The sequence below is a fragment of the Aethalodelphis obliquidens genome, unplaced genomic scaffold (assembly GCF_003676395.1).
Source record: "Aethalodelphis obliquidens isolate GAN/ISIS:26980383/991018 unplaced genomic scaffold, ASM367639v1 scaffold53, whole genome shotgun sequence".
NCBI lineage: Eukaryota > Metazoa > Chordata > Mammalia > Artiodactyla > Delphinidae > Aethalodelphis > Aethalodelphis obliquidens.
The window spans coordinates 2,424,448-2,441,571 of NW_020837997.1; the positions used below are offsets into that span (position 1 = coordinate 2,424,448).

The following is a 17,124-nucleotide window of genomic DNA, read 5'->3' on the forward strand; positions in this document are numbered from 1 at the left end:
TGAATTAGGGTCCTTGACTGCTCCCATTTTACAGATGAGAAACCTGAGGCTCAGGGAGGCAGCCTGTTGCCAGAGGCGCCCAGCCACGGAGTGGCAGAGCTGTAATCTGAGCCCGCTCTTAACCGGGCAGGCGCCTGTCTGGGGGGACCCGGGATCTGGTTTAAGAGAAGCACCTAGGGAGAAACGAATTGCGACTCGAATCGCTTCTCCTTCCCCACGTGGAACCAGCAAGCCGTCCTTCCCCCTTGTCCGCCTCGGCCCCCTCGCAGCCAGTCGGGTCTGGGCGGGGCCCCGCAGGCCTGGGAGACGGAAGGACGGGCCTTTTACTAGCCGGGCCGGGAGGGGCGCAGGCACCGGGCACCGGGCGCGGGTGGGCGGCGGAAGCACGTACCCTTCTCAGGATAAATGTCTTCACTAAGGGTAAACCTAGTCCCTTTTCCACCATGGACTAATCACGGTGGGGAGGTGGAGAAAGGAGGGAAGGGAGGAGTGGTGGGGGGAGAGACGAGCGAGCGAAAGGCGAGGATGGAGGGCGAGTGTGCGTGACGGGGAGCAGGGTAGGCGCGGAGAGGGGGCGGCGAGTGAGAGGGAGGAGAAACAAGAGAGAGAGAAACGTCAGCTGCAGACGGACAGACAGACAGCCTCCTGCTTCGGGGGCACACCAGGGACACTAAAAGCAGCAGCGTGGGCTGGGCACGAAGCCGAGGGCTCTAGGCCCTGGGCTGACTCGGGGGGGAAGGGGGCCGCTTGTGGCCACGGGGTTTAGCACCCCTCACCCCGGCCTCCTCTTTCACTGCCGGAACTAAACCTGGGTCAGCGGCCAAACTTCTCTCCGTTGTCTGCACTCTTAGGGCCAATTTTGAAAAGGGTGGTCCCCAGGGAGGGGAACTAGGACCCTGGAGTTCTGCCCCCCCAGCCCCAGCTGCTGTGTGCGAACTCAGAGAGGGACAGGAGACAGAGGCAAGAGAAGAGAGAGAGAAAGAGAGAACTTGAGAAATGAGAACTCCCTCTCCGTCCGCCCTCTCCAGGTCGGGGTCCCTCCCATCTCTGGGGCTGTCATTCCTTAGTCCCTGACAGTACAGAGGTCCCTCCCTGGGGTACTTTCAACCATTCCCCCAGAGGTCCCTCCCCGGCAGCTGCCAATCATTCCTTGGCCGCATGACGTCAGAGGTCCCGCCTCTGCCAGAGCTGTCAAACAGTCCTTAGTCAACTGCCGTCACAGGTCCCTCCCCCAGAGATGTCAACCACTCCCTGGAACCAGGGCGTCGAGGTCCCGCCCCTAAGAGCTGTCAATCACTCCCTAGTCCTGGCTGTCAGAGATCCCTCCCCACAGCTTTCAATCACATCCTGACACCATGACGTCATGGATTTTCCCCGGAGAGGTCATCCCCTCCTGGCCCAATGACGTCATAGGTTCCGCCCCTACGAGCTGTAGATTGCTCATTGGCCTGGTGACACCATGGAGCTCAGGTGCGCCCCGGAGCTGTTAATTCGGCCCAGACCCATGACATCACAGAGGAGGTGAGTCAGAGGGGCTCGGCTGCCCCTGCGGGCGGGGGATTGTCATCGCGTTAACCAGTGGCTCCTTACCCTGGGCCGACTGCGTCTGCACGAATGTCTTGATGAGCAGGTCGGTGGCCTGCGTGTAGAGGGACAGGGCGTAGCGCAGAGACTGCAGGTCTGGACTCTTCTCCAGGAAGGTTTTCTTGAGGCCCACGCCACCCGCATGGAAGTATTGCTGTGGGGAACAGGGTGGAGAGAGGTAAGGCTGGCGGGACCCCCTACCCACGCATTGGGCTGGGCAGCCCCAACTCTCCCTCCCCTACTCCACTGCCCTCTGCTGTGATACGCCATAACAGGGCAGATCTTCAGAACACCCAGGTCCTGTTATTCCCTCACCTCCACCCCTGCCCCCAAACACGCCTGTGGACTCCCAGCCTCCTCAGAATAACACCCATGCCCTGCACCCCTCCCAGCCTTCTTTCCAAAAGTCTTCCCTAGAACATACCTGCCTCAGGGCCTTTGCACTTACTATGCTCACTGGCATGAAGGCCCTCCCAGCCCCACTCCCACTCCCTATTTTGCCACGGCTGGCTCCCTGTCTTTCTTTGATTAAGGTTTCAAGGAGTTTTCCTTAACCACCCCAACTACATGTGTTGCCAACCCTGTTGTGCTGTAATTCTCCATTTCAAGAAAACATTTCCTTCAGAGTAGTTTTCACGCTTTTTATTTCATGGAGACCACGGCCCCTTTCATGTCTCCATGTTCTTGCATGGACTGGTTCCCTGCCTAGAATGCTGTTGCTTTGCCTTGTGAATGTCTATACAGTCCTCAAACCCCACCACCTCCCACATGCCTTCTAATCCAGAAAGCCCTTACTGCCCCCTCCCTGGGCTCTCCCATCTTTTCTTCTACCCTGTCCTGACCCCATAGGGTTGGGGATGTCTACATCCAACTGACATCCAGCCTGGGGCTCCTCAAGTCCCTGCCATCAGCCAGCCTGGAGCTGACATAGAAGGGTCATCAGGAAGTGTTTATAAATGGAATGAATTAAGGTGGGTTTGAGCCTAGGTCCATGTCCACACCAGCCACACCCTCTGCCTGCCCCATCTGGGATGGGCAGGGGTGTGGCCTCTCACCTTGATAGTGTCCAGGGCCAGCTCAACAACTGCACACTGCTTCGGGGTCAAGCTCTTGGCTTCTTCTCGTACCATGTGGTCCTGGATGGATGGAGAGAGTGTCCACGTGGGCAGAGCAAATGCTGCCTTGGGGATCTGCCTATGGGTCTCATTCTGGCTAAACTCTGAAGAGTTGGATAGTGGGTCTGTCTTTTCATCATTGTGTTCCCAGTGCCTAGCATGTGGCTGGCACACAGCAGGTGCTCAATAAATATTTGTCAAATAAATTGTTTGTATTCTTGATCAAGCTGTATCTGAAGCTGAACCTTGCACCTCTTTTCAATACACTGAGCAAATACATTGTGATTAAGCCAGTCTGAGTAGGGTGTCTGTCCTTTGAGCCTGCAAAGCATGCCACTATTCTGGGACCTCTTCCCCAAGAAGCCTCCCACCCCAATGCCCTGCCCCCACCCCTGGCCTCACCTTGAGTTTAGATAGCTGACCCAGCTCCTTGGCTGCATTGAAGATCATCTGGGTTCCCTGTAGGTAACAACAGACATAACCCCGGTGAGGGTGGGGGGGTCCTTCTGCCCAGTGCCCAAGCTGCCACTGACACCCCAGCCCTGGACGCCATCTTGGTTCTTGTCCAAAGGCTCTGGGCAGGGCAATGGTTGTGTCCTGGGGACAGAGGTCTGGAGACCCCCAGGAAGTGCTGAGAAGGAGATGGTGACCTTGTCTCCAGAAATCTCAGTCCCGTGGGGTGCTACCCATCCTGCCATCTCTACCATGACCCCAGGTTTGTGGGACAGAGAAGAAAACAGAGAGCAGGCTGTGATGGTGTTTGCGGGTATGGGTGGGGCTTGCCAGCCCCAAGTCTTGGAGCCTTGAGCAAACTCAAGGGGTGGGCTCTGTGTAGTGAAAACCACTACCCACCATGGGCCCATTCCCTCTGTAGAAGAATTTCCCCAGTAATCTGGGGGGCCTGTTAATCTGACCTTTTAAAGGAAGAATCCTCCCCCTTAACACACACCTCAGTACCCTGCCCCCCAAACAGACATCAGCAATATGACATCCTGGTTATGGCTCCGATGAACCGGGTGGGCATGGGTTCAAATCCCAGCTCTGCTAGTGGCCCTGGGCAAGTCATTTAACCTCTCTGACCCCCAGTTTTCCCATCTTGATGGGGGAAATCATATCCCAGCTTAGCTGGGACTAATCATGTCTTTGTTCAGTGTTCACAGTTCTTATCACTTGGTTTCGAGGTCACGGGCAGTGTTAGGGGAGACGGGGTCGTTGCCTGGAAGCTACATGTCCTGCCTCCTCCATCACTATGTTGGGTGACCTGAGGCATGTCCTTGGCCCTTTCTGGGCCTCAGTTTCCTCCCCTGGCTAATAGGGGCACCTACACTAGCTTAGGGGATAACAGCTGTGGTGGGAGCTGAGTATCAGTGAAGTTATGAGTCCTGAATTACTGGGTCCTGGGGTGGTCTGGGGGTCCTAGGCAGGGCTAGCCAGGGAGGAGGGCCATTTACAGCTGGGATGTTTGGAATCACGTTGATGCTTTTCCAAGCTGGCCAGTGGGATCTGGTCACCCTGCCGCTACTGGTATTATTATTAGCGTCCTGGCTGTCGCTACTCTTCTTATTCCTTGTCTGTGATTCCCCAAGTCTGTCACAAGGCACAGTTACTCGGGAGCCCAGCCTGGACCTTGGTTTCCCCTGCAGCACCCTCCTCCCCACCTGCCACCCTTCCCGCGCCACCCGTCACGAGCAAGGCAGACAGACAAAGGAAGAAGAGACCAACAGACAGGGTCACGGTACACCCCCGGATGGCACGGATCACAGAGGTGGAAGAAGGTAGGGGGTGGGTGGTGGGTAGGTAGGGGGTGGGGTGGGAGCCAGACAGACAGGGAGAGGCTGGTCTTACATCTGAGTGGCTTGGCACTTTCGCCCTGCCCTGTGGAGAGAATCAGGCGAAGGTCAGAGTTCGGGTGGCTGCTGAGAGGATACTCAGTGGGACTTCCCTGCCCCCTCAAAGCACAGCCCACGAGCTCCCTCCCAGGTTCTGGGGCTAATGCTGGAACCCCTCCCCAGCTAGGCACCTTCCCTTGTCCTCTGGTGGGGACCTGGGGCCAGACTCTGGACTGTCAGGAGGCTAGAATCAGCCCATCACCTGGGGACAGGTGTCCAATCCCACAGTCAGCCTGCCCCAAGATGGGGTGCCTTGGGGAGGGGAAAGAAGAGAAGGCTCAGAGTCTCTCCTCCCCCAACTCCCAAGACCTTACCCCAGCAGGCCTGACTCTAAAAGAAGCGTACTAACGGGTATCACCAGTTCACTCAACACACAGACACACACCCAGGCACATCCATGGGTGTGCAGAAAGTTTATGCACACACAAACCCCCAGATCAACATACAAAGACACACACATGCAGAATTCACAAGCTAAAGTACACACGTGTACTACTAAACACTTGCACGCATGTGCACAATTACACACAGAAACCCATGCACTCTCCACCCCCCCAGGGATGTACATACATGTATATGGTGCCTGACATACTGCATGTGTTCCCCAAAGGGCTGGATGAATGAGTTGGGAAGCCCTACAACCCATGTTCATGAAGTGGCGACCCCACTTGTGCTCACACAGGCATGATAGCTCCTGTATGACTGCACAGCAAGGGCAACTGTTCACGTGTTGCCACAGCTCCTATCTCCTTATAACAAACACCCATTAGAATAAACAAAACAAAACAAAACATGTCTCAGTCCAGGGCAGTTGTCCAGTGTCTGGGCCCTTCTTGAAGCCACAGAATTTCAGCTGAGCCCAGGGCTGGGATAAGCCCTTTGGGTATTGTCGTGAGAGGGCAGGAGCTGTTTGCGCACAAACACGTGCACACACTCTAAGCCACGTCCCTGGGGAATCACTTTGTCTCTGACCTCTGGTTTTGTGGGACTTCGTTAGGACACCCTCCTCCTACCCATGACCCCCAGCTGGCCTTTCTGCCCATGCAAATGGACACACACATACACACACACACACCCAGACACCAGAGCTTGGGACCTCAGTGCAGACGAGGCCCTCATTACCTTTTCTAATCCCTTGCCATGTTTTCTCAAGAGGTTGCCCTGCAGAGACAATGTCACAAGGTGATCAACCTAGCAAGCTGTGTGGGATGGGAATCCAGAGTAACAACACATACTCATGGGGACAGGAAGTAAAGGGCATCTGCACAGCACAGAGGGCTGGTGAAAGGGTTGCCAGGGGGATTGTGTGTGTGCCTTAATGACTGACTCTTAAAAAGGGCAAGAGAGTCAGACAGGAAAGAGAAAAAGCCCGAGAGAGAGAGAGAGAAGTTGCTGCCAAAATATAATCCATTTACATTTACTGTATATTTGAGGCTCTTGGTTCTTGAGTCAACAGGAAAGCAAATAGTCTCCATATTCAGACAGACCTGAATTTGAATCCTGATTCTGGCATATATTTACTATGTGGCTTTGAGCAAGTGACAGACCTGAATTTGAATTCAGACAGACCTGAATTTGAATCCTGATTCTGGCATATATTTACTATGTGGCTTTGAGCAAGTGACTCTCTGAGCCTCAGCTTTCCTCATCTGTAAAATGGGAATAATAACATCCATCCTACTCAAAGGGTTGTCATGAAGGTGAGCTGAAACAACAGCTATGAGGTCTGGAATACAGGAAATCCTCAATAAATGTGAATTCTCTTAGCTCTTTACCCACAAATGCATTGTCTGTAGTTGGGTACGCTGCCACCATGTAGTTACAGCCAAAGACCCACACTGCAGCCCCAAGAAGTGAGATGAGCACTAGCGAACTTTTGACAAGGTGAAATCTTGTAACAGCCTTGTCTTGCCTACAAAAGAGGACTCTAAAGTGGTTTTAACTGATCTCTGCCCTCCTATGCGTCTACATACTACCACCACCACCAATAACCTTAGCTCTAATGTAGTGAACGCTGCCTCAGTCTGTCACTGAGTCGAGCACTTTAACGCATCATCCTATTTGGTTCTCACAACACTCAGAGAGCGGCTACAATTAACCTCTTTTTCCAGACGAGGAAATGGAGGTTGGGAGGTGAAGTGACTTCCCAAGGTCACAGAGAGAATGGCTGGGCTGAGATTTGATGCCAAGTCTGCCTGACGCGAAGGAGTCACAACATCGTCCCCCACGTGGGTGCCTGGGTGTGTGTCTGGGATTCTTGTGTGTTAGTATGTGTGGTGGAAGTGGGGCGAGCAGGGCTGGTGGTGGGGTCTGGACTGATCAGCTATACAGACCGGGGTGGTGAGGACCTGTATTTTGGGTGGCTACTGACAGTTCAGAGCTGAAGAGAGAGGTCAGAGGAGCTCCATTGACTTTGAACTTCCTTCTAGTTTCGGGGACCCAGATATCCTGGTGGTGTCTGAGCATGGGAGTAAGGGCGAATTCTAACTAAAAGATGCGGGCAGATGTGAAGGTGCTGGGCCGAGGTTTTGGGAGGAGGGAGGCCCCTCCTTCGTACTTATAATTGGGGGTGGGCGTGGCCTCCCTCCCTCCCGGCCCTGCCCCTCCCCATGCTCCGCCCCAGACAGACACAGGCACATCTAGGCGGGAGGTGGGGCAGTGGATGGGGGGCCAGTGGGTGAGGAGGGGGCGTTGGGTGGGGGGGTGCAGCCACGTGGTGGGCCGAGTCCAGACACAGAGCGGATGGACAGACAGACGGACAGAAGGGCCTCTACTTACGATCATCTGTCAGCCGTGATGGGGGTAGCGCGGTGGGGGAGGGGGGAATAAGTCACCATGAGTCTCCAGGGAGGCCAGGGAAGGGGCGGAGAAGGCACCGAGGGACGGATCCCGGACCCAGTGCCGCAGCCCATCCCAGCAGCCCAGAGGAGACAGGCAGGCAGCAGGAGGTCCGGAGCCTCCCCCACCATCATTGCCTCTAGGCGGGCCCCCTCCGCCGCCCCTCCCCCAAGCCTCCCTCATCCACCCAGGAATGTCCTCCCATTATGTGTTGTGCCATCAACCGCATGCCATCACTGTCCTCAGGCCACTGACACCTCCCCGCTGGAACCCACGCCCAGCCACACCCCTCTGAAGATGTCGCCCTCCCCCACCCCCACCCCACCCCCACCCCCACCCCACCCTTACCCCCCCACCCCCATCCCCCCCCCCCCCCCCCCCCCCCCCGCCCCCGCCCACCCGCCAACCCCGCAGATCACCATCTCTGGGCTGTTCCCAGAAGAGTCCCAGAGGCACGGTCCTGGTCTCTGGATGACCACTGACCTCTGCTTGACCTCTACGAACTTGGGTGCTCTCTATAACCTCTGGTTGACCTCATGGAGCTCTCTGTTCTATTGGTCTCTGATCTTTGAAATCTGGGTATCTCCTCTCCTTGTCTCTTGATTGACCTCCAAAGCCCCCTGATGAACCCACTGGCCCCTATAACCTCTGTAACCCATGGATGGCCTTGATCCCCAAGCTGACCTCTCTGTTTTCTGGGTGATCTCTGACCTTTGAATAATCTCGTGACCCACATGTGACCGCTGTGTCCCCTAGACATCTCTTTACTTGACCTTTAAATGACCTCTTTGATGACTCTTGACCCATGTGTGACCTCTCTGAATTTTGAATGGCCCTACTGACCTCCAGTGGCTTCTATACCCTCAGATGGCCCTTGTGCCTGGATGACCTCTAAGCCCCCAATGCCTTTGATGCCAAGCTCTCCGGGCTCCCAAAGAGGAGGAAGCCCAGGTGTCCCCTCTGGCCCCCTGTGGGCCTCACCGTCTGGTCAGTGAGGGGTGGCAGGACGATGGTCTTCTCCATGGTGTTCATGACCAGCTTCCATAATTCCTTCAGCACTCGCTTCAGCACCGTCTTCTCACAGATTTTGGCAAAGAGAGTCAGGCTGGGGGCAAGGGACATGCCTGAGAGAGCGCCCAGATGGACCTAACCTGAGAAGCCCCTTCCCCTCAATACATGGGCAAGGTGGGAAGGCATTCCATGGGCACGCAAGAGGGCACACAGCCTGTACAGGGACCCCTGGGTGGTCTGATGGGGCTATGATGCATGACGCATGGGGAGAAGATTGAAAGGTGGTTGGACAGGTGAGCAGGGGCTAGACTTGGAAGGGGCCTCAAAGTCTAGGAAGGAGGCCTGGGCCTTAGCATGAGGGCAGTGGGGAGAGTGTTTAAGAGAGAAGAGACACAGCCAGACTTTCCTGTTTGAAAGAACATAGTGGGAGATGATCTGAAATAGGAAGCTTGGAGACCAGGGACTATGGGGGGGCTGAGGCCACGCTCAGAAGGGAGAGGAAGGGCATGAGAGGGAAAGCAACAAAGAGCTCATGATTGACTGTATGGGATTGAGAGAGGGCAATCCACCATGATCCTTCCGACAACTGACCCACCCATCCACCAAACCATCCTTCCGGAAACCTTCTTTAATTCTTCCTCCATCACTTTTCCCTACCTTCCTTCTTTCCTTTCTTCCATCCTCACACCCAGACATCCATCCACCCATCCTCCAAATAGTTATTCATCCATCCAAATATTTACCCAACTCTCCATCCATCCATTCATCTATCCAACCATCCTTTTACCCATATACCCTCCATCTAGGTTTCTAAGCATTTATCTTTTAATCTACACATCCATCTGCCCACCCATCCCTCATGTCATTTACCATCCATTCACCCATACAAATACTTACCCACCAATCCTTCCAATCATTAACCCACCCATTTTTCTATCCCTTCATGCCTCCACTCACCCACCCGTCCAAACCATTCAACCATCCCCCAGCAAACATGCCCTGAGTGTCCTTTCCATGCCAGCCCCCGTTTCTGAGGCCCGAGCCCGGAGCCCTCCCTGGTGGACTCAGTCCACCTAGCCTGGCTCACTTGCTGTCCAGCAGGTCCATGATGGGTTGCAGTACATTGTCGGCATCCTGGGCCACACTGCTGCAGGCACTGGCTGGCACATTGCCTGTGCCTTTCACCTGGCTAAGGATGTCACCCATTTGCTTGACACAATCTTCAATGTGTGGCTGGAAGCTGGGAACACAGAGAGGAGGAGCTCAGATCAGACTCTCCTGGCCTCTGGAAGAAAGGCAGGATGAGGCTGATCTGTGGACCTTTTATCACCAGCATCGGGGAGCCATGGCATATAACAGCCAGGGCGGGATTTAATAGCAGACATGGACATCAGACTAAGATATTTACCTGTGTTGTTTATTTCATCACACGGTCCTACTCAGGCACTATTGTTATCATCATCTCCACTTTACAGATGGGTAAACTAAGATTCAGAGAGGTTAAGCAACTCACCCAAGGCCACACAGCTAGTAAGCAGTGAAGCCCGCATTGAATTCAACTTCATCTAACTCCTAGCCTGAGATCTTCGCCACTACATCTGCTGAGTCTCCAGATGCCGCAGGCTCAGAGGTCTGAGAGCTGTCCCCTCCCTTCTGCTCCCAGCCCTGGAGATGCCCCCACCTGGTAGCAAACACCCGGCTGAGCTCATCTAAGACGTTGTTGAGTTTCACCTGTAGCTCCTTCAAGATGTCACTGGCCTCAGCATCCAGCTGAGGAGGGAGAAGGGACATCAGGTCAGGTTAATAGGGCATCCACACGGATGGGGCATTTTCCCATCCAACCCAGGGAAAGGGATCCCAAGGGGCTGGAGAGGAAACTGAGGCCCAGACAGTTAAGCCGCTTGTTTGGGTCTGACAGAGTAGCTGAAGTGGAATTCATCAGGTACAAGCTCTGGGGCCTGCAGGGACACGGGGATGATGATGACCCCACGGGGGCCCTGCCTCACCTCCTTTCCTCCCATGGCTTCGAACATCTTCTCTAGCTGAACTCGCAGCTGCTGAGTGTTGTTCATGAGGATGCAGGGCTAGGGATGGGGACAGAACAGGGAGTCAGTGCTCAGGACCTCTCCCCAGAGCCTCCCCTCCCCCACGTGGCCAGGGACCTCAGACGGTTACAGGGTCTGGGTCTGGAGGAAGCTGGGGTCCCATAGGGTCATCTGAGAATGGAAGACAGCATTTGGGATCAGATTTCTGGGAGTGTTGGGTGGGGGTGTCTCTGGGGACCAACAGGGGGAAGGAGGACTCCCCCTGGGTGGGCTGAACCTGGTGGGTCCAGGAGAGGGGCTGGACCTCTGGGAGTAGCAGGAAGGGGAGTTCTTGTCACATACCAGTATTCTTCTACATGGGCTCAAAACTTTGTAAGCTCAAAGTTTTGAGCTTACACCCCGAAGCATACACCCTGAAGGCTTCATTCACAACAACCAGACAATGACATGAAGGCACATCCCCTCGCCTCCAGATACCCCCAGACTCACACAGTCTGACACAAAGACACACACAGTTGGACACACATGCAGACACAGGTATCAGAGCCCAGGGAAGGATGGACCTCTGGGGGTATGGAATGGGGTTAGGAGGAAACAGGACAGGGGTCCCCGCAGGTCACCACTTTCTCCTTCTCCTTGGAGCAGTAGGAGGCGAAGTCCTTGGAGATGATGTCCGCATACTGGAGGAGCACATTACTGATGGTCTGGGGGGACACAGAGGGTGGGTGAGACAAGGGGCTGGGCTTGGATGGGCCCATCAGGAGCCACTAGTGAGATCAGGGATGAACCCAAACTCCTACTAGCACCTAAGATGGACCACTGGGGCTGGGTGAATTCTCCACTCAGGATGACCATCATGGCCAACGGGAGACACCACCAGATGAAGATGATTATTTTACATAGACCCAGCTCTTTTTTAAGCTGGGTTCAAGAGCAACCAACAATCACATTAACCCAGCCCCAAACACAAGCATAACTCAGTCCCAAATGGAATCCCAATTCCTATCTGCAATCCTCAACTTCACCCCAGGTTAAAGTCAACCCATCTGAACCTCAATCCCAGGCCAATGGTCCCAACCTTCAAACTCGCCCCAACACCTACCCACATTCTCCATAAATCCTAACATTCACTCCAACCTCAATGCCCAATTGAATCTCAGTCCTAATAGTAACCCTAAAACTAACCCCAACCTCAACCCCATCTCTAAGCCTGACCCCAGCTCCAAATTCAACTCCAGCTTTAACCACAAGCCTGACCTCAATCCCAACCTCAAACTCAACCTCAGCCCAAACCCTGATCCCAACTTCAACTCCAATCTCAATGATATCACCAGCCCTATCCTCAACCCAAACCTCAACCTCAAATCCCAACCTCAAAACTTCAACCACAATTCCAATCACTATGGCATGACCAACTCCAACACTGACCTCAACCCCTACCTTAATACCAGTGATAGCACCAACCCCAACCTTGACCTCAGTCCCAACCTCAGTATCAACCCTGACTCTGACCTCAATCCTAACCTCAACTCCAACTCCAACTTTGACCCTATTCCATCCCCCACCTGGACCCCATCCACACTCCCGAACCTTGGCAAAGCGCCTCATGTAGTGACCCACGATCTGGGGGTCAGGACACTCAAGTTTCTTGATGATCTCAAAGCTCTGATTGAGCTGGGAGAAGACATCCACCACGGAGCAAGAGAACAGGGCATGCTCTGAAGTCTGTTGGAACTGCATTGGGAGGGAGGACAGGAGGGAGGAGAGAGGTCAGAGCCAGACAGTTCCCAGAGCCCAACCCTCTTGCTCTCCACAGAGAGATCCAGAATGCCCTGGGATGATAATGGGATGGACAGTGTGCAAGGTGAACTTAGAGCCAAGACTTAGAGGTGTACACAGCGGGCAGGGGTCGGGCTTGATAAACCATCATTCGTTTGTTGGATGAACAAAAGACCGTCAACACTGTGAACAAGACAAACATGGCTGGCACCTTTCAGAGACTGGCCTCATCTCAAGGGCATTTTTTGCCCCCAGATTGCATCCCAATGGACCCCAGAAGTGGTGAGGCCGCTGTGAGCAGACTGGGACCTTGGTGGTGGATCAGTTTTCTTACCCCGTCCTTCTTGTCTCGCTCCAGGGCTCCGTGCAAGAAATCCCGGGACACTTCCTCATTCTCGTCCAGCCACTGGATGACGAAGGGCTCAAACCACCTGGAATGGAGAGAAGGTATGCGGCCCTGCCGTCTCCTGTCCCCCAAACCCTCTGCTCAAGATCATGCTATGGCCTGGGTGGCCGCTCCCCAGCTCCCCTCCTGCACGAGGCCTTGGCTGTTTCATCCTTGAAATGAAGGATGTGACTATTGTCAGAGCAAGGCCAAGACATGTGGAAATCCTGGTTGATAAACTGCCCCTGGGCAAGTGGGTTTATTCTCTGAGGTCCTGATACAGCACACAGTAGGTCCTTGGTCAATGGTGATCGTCATCCCACTCTCCAACAAAGCCCGAGAGTCAGACATCCCGAGTTCGAAGCCCAGCTCCGTCACTAATTAGACATCACCTTGGGCAAATCCTTCAGCATTTTATCCTCTGTTTCCTGATCCACAAAGTGGGAAGGACAACACTCCCATCTCGTAGAATTGGTGAAAGGATTAAATGAGAAAAGACAAGTGGGACTGCTCAGCACGGTTCCCGATACATGTGATCATTAACTGCCCATAGTCCAATGGCTGAGAATGGAGAACACTGGGTTTGTACCCCACCTGTGCCCCTGATGCCCAGGGAACTCTGAGGAGGTCAACCCTCCCACCCTGGACCTCAGTCTAGCTGTCAGCGCTACAGTTCTGGCTTGGGTTCAGGGCACAGGACTTACGCAGGATACTCAGGTACTCGGTCCTTAAAGGCAGGAAGCTCTGTCACATACTCATTGTAGAGCCATTTGACCTTGAAGTGGAGGTTCATGTAATCAGCACTCTTGCATAGGCGATGCTTATCGTGCTCTGGTGGGGGAAGCAAGGGGGCAGCTTAGCCGGGAGGGTCTGCCACTCTCTGTCTTGGTAGTGCCCACTCTGGCCATCACTGATGTCTGACCTCAGGTATGAGGGTCCAGGGCACTCACAGCCTTAGAGGGGACACTGAGGCACAGCTACCTGCTGTAGCCAGGCTGGGAGATACAGGGGTGGGAGGACTCACCCTCCATTGCGTACTTCATATCCTGGGCAAACAGATTCCACATCACTTCAGCGCTGATTTTACCCACGTTCAATTCCTGGGGAAACCTGGTGAAGGTCATGAAAGTATGAAACCTTGGCAGACAGAAGCCAGATGGTACAGGATGCTTTGGCCTTCCCAGCCCCAGAGGGTAGTGCGGGACGGACAAGGGATCTGGATTCAAGTTCATTCATAGCTACTGACTTGCTGAGTGACTCTGCACTGGGGCCCTGCTTCTCTCTGAGCTTCCACCTACCCATCCCTCCATTCACTCATTAACCCATTCATCCATCTATCTACCTATCCGTTCACCCACCCATCTGTCTATTCACCCATCTGTCCATCTCTCCATCCATCCCTCCCTGCATTCATTCCTTTATCCACCCACCCATCCTTCCACCGATCTATCCATCCATCCATCCACTTATTCATCCATCCATCCATTCATCCACCTGTCCATCCATACATACATACATCTCCATTCATCCATCCATCATTTGGTCCATCCATCCAAAATCCCTCATCTTAACTCGACATCTAAGTAACCAAGAGATGCTGGCACCCCAGAGACAGGAGCCTTTCTAGCGCTCACCTCAGGGAGCAGTAAAACACAATAGCTCATTCGGCTAACACAGGCGAAAATTCTACAGACATGTGAAGCCACAAACCAAAACTGTGCACACATTCACACAATACACACATTGCACATTAAAGTACATTCCACAACTGTACACAAATAACGATTAAATCCATAAACCACAACTATACACAAAATTATATGCACACATGTAAGAGATAGCGTGATGTACATGCAAAACATTTAGTAGAGTATCTAACACAGTAAATACTTGAACAACACGATCTATTGTTATTTACGAACCTACAGACACATATAAAATTACATACATATGTGCACAGTTACACAAATCAACACATACAAAATACCTGTCTGATTAGACCAGTGGCTGTGTACATGCACACAGTTTTGTTTGTTTGCCAATTATGCCATATTTCATCCATGCACAACCACACCCACAACTGCCCCCACATACACAACGTTTCATATGTAATTAGATACGATTGCCTTTACACACAAGACACAAAACTGTGACACGCATTCACGACGACCTCCAGATAATTAACCGCACAGACACAGAACTCACTGGTTGAGGCAGGGAGTGTAGGAATTCTTGTCTTCCTCAATGATGGACACAATGAGAGTGATCAGCTTGGACCAGAAGTCGAGGTTCTTGATGCTGGGGCCCTGCTCCTCTGGGGGAACTTCCCCCTTCTTGGCCTGGAAAGAACAGTGGGGACGTTGGCCACAAAGGATCCAGGGGTGGGGAGCTCAGACATTTCGTTACCGAGGGCCAGGAGGTTAGTGAGGAAGGGCCCCATTGACATATGTAAGTTTCAGGTGTGAGGTCTGCGTGAAAAGGAACTAAACTCACATAAACTGGCCCCAACAGAGCTCATGTCCATACAGCTCAACGAAGCTTAATTAGGCTCAACTCATAAAACTGAATGGAACTGAATTTAGTTGAACAGACTCAAGCCCGCTAAACCAAACAGAACTGAAATGAATGCAAATCGGGACCACTTAGCTTAACAGATGGCAGTTTTCAGGGTTAATTCAGTGGAACTGGGCCAATTACACTGAATTAGTGGAATTAAACGTAACTGGATTGAATTAAACTCAAATGAACCCAATTGGATTGAACCTAATCAACTTGTTCAAGATCAAGATCGATCTAAATCAAAATAACGGAAATAAATCACCTTGAACTCAACCCAACCCAACGTAATCTAATTCAACTCAACCCAAGTCAACCCAATCCAACTCCACCTACTTATCTCAACCTAACATACTCAGGCCACCTCAATCCAGCTTTAATCAATGGAAATGAAAAGAGTTAAACTCAACTGAAATAAGTCCAACTCAACCAAGCTCAGTTGAACTCAACGGTACCTAATCCAACAACCTAGCTCATCCTAACTCAAGCCAACTCAACCCAGTCAAGAACAATTTTAATTCAAGTAAACTGAATGGAGATGAATACATTTTTACTCAGTTAAAGTCAACTCAGTCCAACTCAGTGATGCTCACTAATTAGCCTAGAGCAATTTTAACTTAAGTCAAGCAAACAGAAATAAATAGATCTAAACTGATCATAGTTGAACTAAACCCAGCCCAATTTAATCTGCTTCATCTCAACCCAGTTCAGTTAAGAGCGATTTGATTTCAACTCAACTGAATGTAACTGAACAGAATGAAATAAAATTGAACTGAGTTCAGCTTATGTGTTATCTCCTATCTGAAGCCCAAGCTGAGGAAGGGGCTCAGCTCCCACAGCCTCTTGCAATTCCTCCATCCCAGTGCTGATCACCCCAGGTTGTAAATTCCCAATTTATACATTTTTCCCTCCTAATAGAGTATAAGGTCCTGGAAACCTTACTGACAATCCTGGGACATTATATGTGTAAACAACGTGTTGAAAGATCTCAAATAAATTGAGTTCAAGACTGAACTGAAGAAATTCAATTCAACTCAATATTTATTGAACTGGGACTCTATTCTAGGCACATTGTATAATGCCGGACTCAACTAAGTTTAAGTAAAACCAAATTTATTGAGCTCCTACTGTGTACCAGGTGCTAAGCACTTAACTGAAGCTTGTATCTCATTGAATCTCCTCCTTAATCCTGAGATGTGGGTTTATGACCCCATTTTACAGGGGGAGATACTGAGGCCCAGAATGGTTAAATCACTTGGGAAGGGGCAGATCTGGGACTTGGACCAGGGTCTGGTTAGAGTCCCCTAGTCCCTTCTGCCTCATCTGGGGTCCTCACCGGGTCAGTCTGGTACTCTCGACTGTAGAGTTCATGACAATTGTTGAAGATGTATTCATAAGTGGAGTTGAGGCAGGCTTTCACACAGTCCTTCACCACCTGGCTGGCTCGGGGTGGGCTCTGCAGTTCTTGCACCTGGCAGGAGGAAGTGAGATGGACATGGGTGTACACAGTTGGGACAGGAGGTACCCAGGAAGTGACTACAAGTGGAGCTGGTTTTAAGGAAATGTTGTAGCAATGTGAAAGCAGAGGGTCACTGAGAAAGGGCACTGCTTTCCAGGAGAAATGTTACTCATTTAGGAGCTAACAGTCCTGGAGTATACTCCTTGGAGAGTTAATGGAACTGGGTCCCCTTTCCAACCTTCATCCGAAAGAAGGTGATGCTGGTGAGAAGATCCACTGTGGATTTGAGGTCCTGGAGTCTCTCCGGGCTGCTGGCTGGGAAGTTATTCTATGGAAGGGAGAAGAGAGGTGGGGTTATGGAAGAAGGTCAGGGGATGATGGGAGACAGCGTTTTAGGGGAGACACAAGAGCCTCCAAGTTTCAGGAGGTGTGTTAGGGGTCCTGAGAACACCTTGAAGTAACT

General features: G+C 52.3%; 1 protein-coding gene across 1 annotated transcript in view; it reads right to left on the reverse strand.

Moving 5' to 3' along the window:
* UNC13A (unc-13 homolog A) overlaps nt 1-17,124 on the reverse strand; it is a 63,036-nt gene that overhangs the window by 5,551 nt on the left and 40,361 nt on the right. The window contains exons 24-41 of the mRNA XM_027086040.1: nt 16,900-16,989; nt 16,539-16,673; nt 14,852-14,985; nt 13,671-13,756; nt 13,351-13,477; nt 12,596-12,692; nt 12,073-12,216; nt 11,103-11,186; nt 10,444-10,521; nt 10,119-10,207; nt 9,525-9,677; nt 8,408-8,531; nt 7,367-7,372; nt 5,711-5,749; nt 4,545-4,574; nt 3,102-3,158; nt 2,640-2,720; nt 1,591-1,738 (exon numbers count right to left, since the gene is read on the reverse strand). Of these exons, the coding sequence (XP_026941841.1) occupies nt 1,591-1,738; nt 2,640-2,720; nt 3,102-3,158; nt 4,545-4,574; nt 5,711-5,749; nt 7,367-7,372; nt 8,408-8,531; nt 9,525-9,677; nt 10,119-10,207; nt 10,444-10,521; nt 11,103-11,186; nt 12,073-12,216; nt 12,596-12,692; nt 13,351-13,477; nt 13,671-13,756; nt 14,852-14,985; nt 16,539-16,673; nt 16,900-16,989 (1,702 nt within the window). The remainder of the gene's footprint in view (nt 1-1,590; nt 1,739-2,639; nt 2,721-3,101; nt 3,159-4,544; nt 4,575-5,710; nt 5,750-7,366; nt 7,373-8,407; nt 8,532-9,524; nt 9,678-10,118; nt 10,208-10,443; nt 10,522-11,102; nt 11,187-12,072; nt 12,217-12,595; nt 12,693-13,350; nt 13,478-13,670; nt 13,757-14,851; nt 14,986-16,538; nt 16,674-16,899; nt 16,990-17,124) is intronic.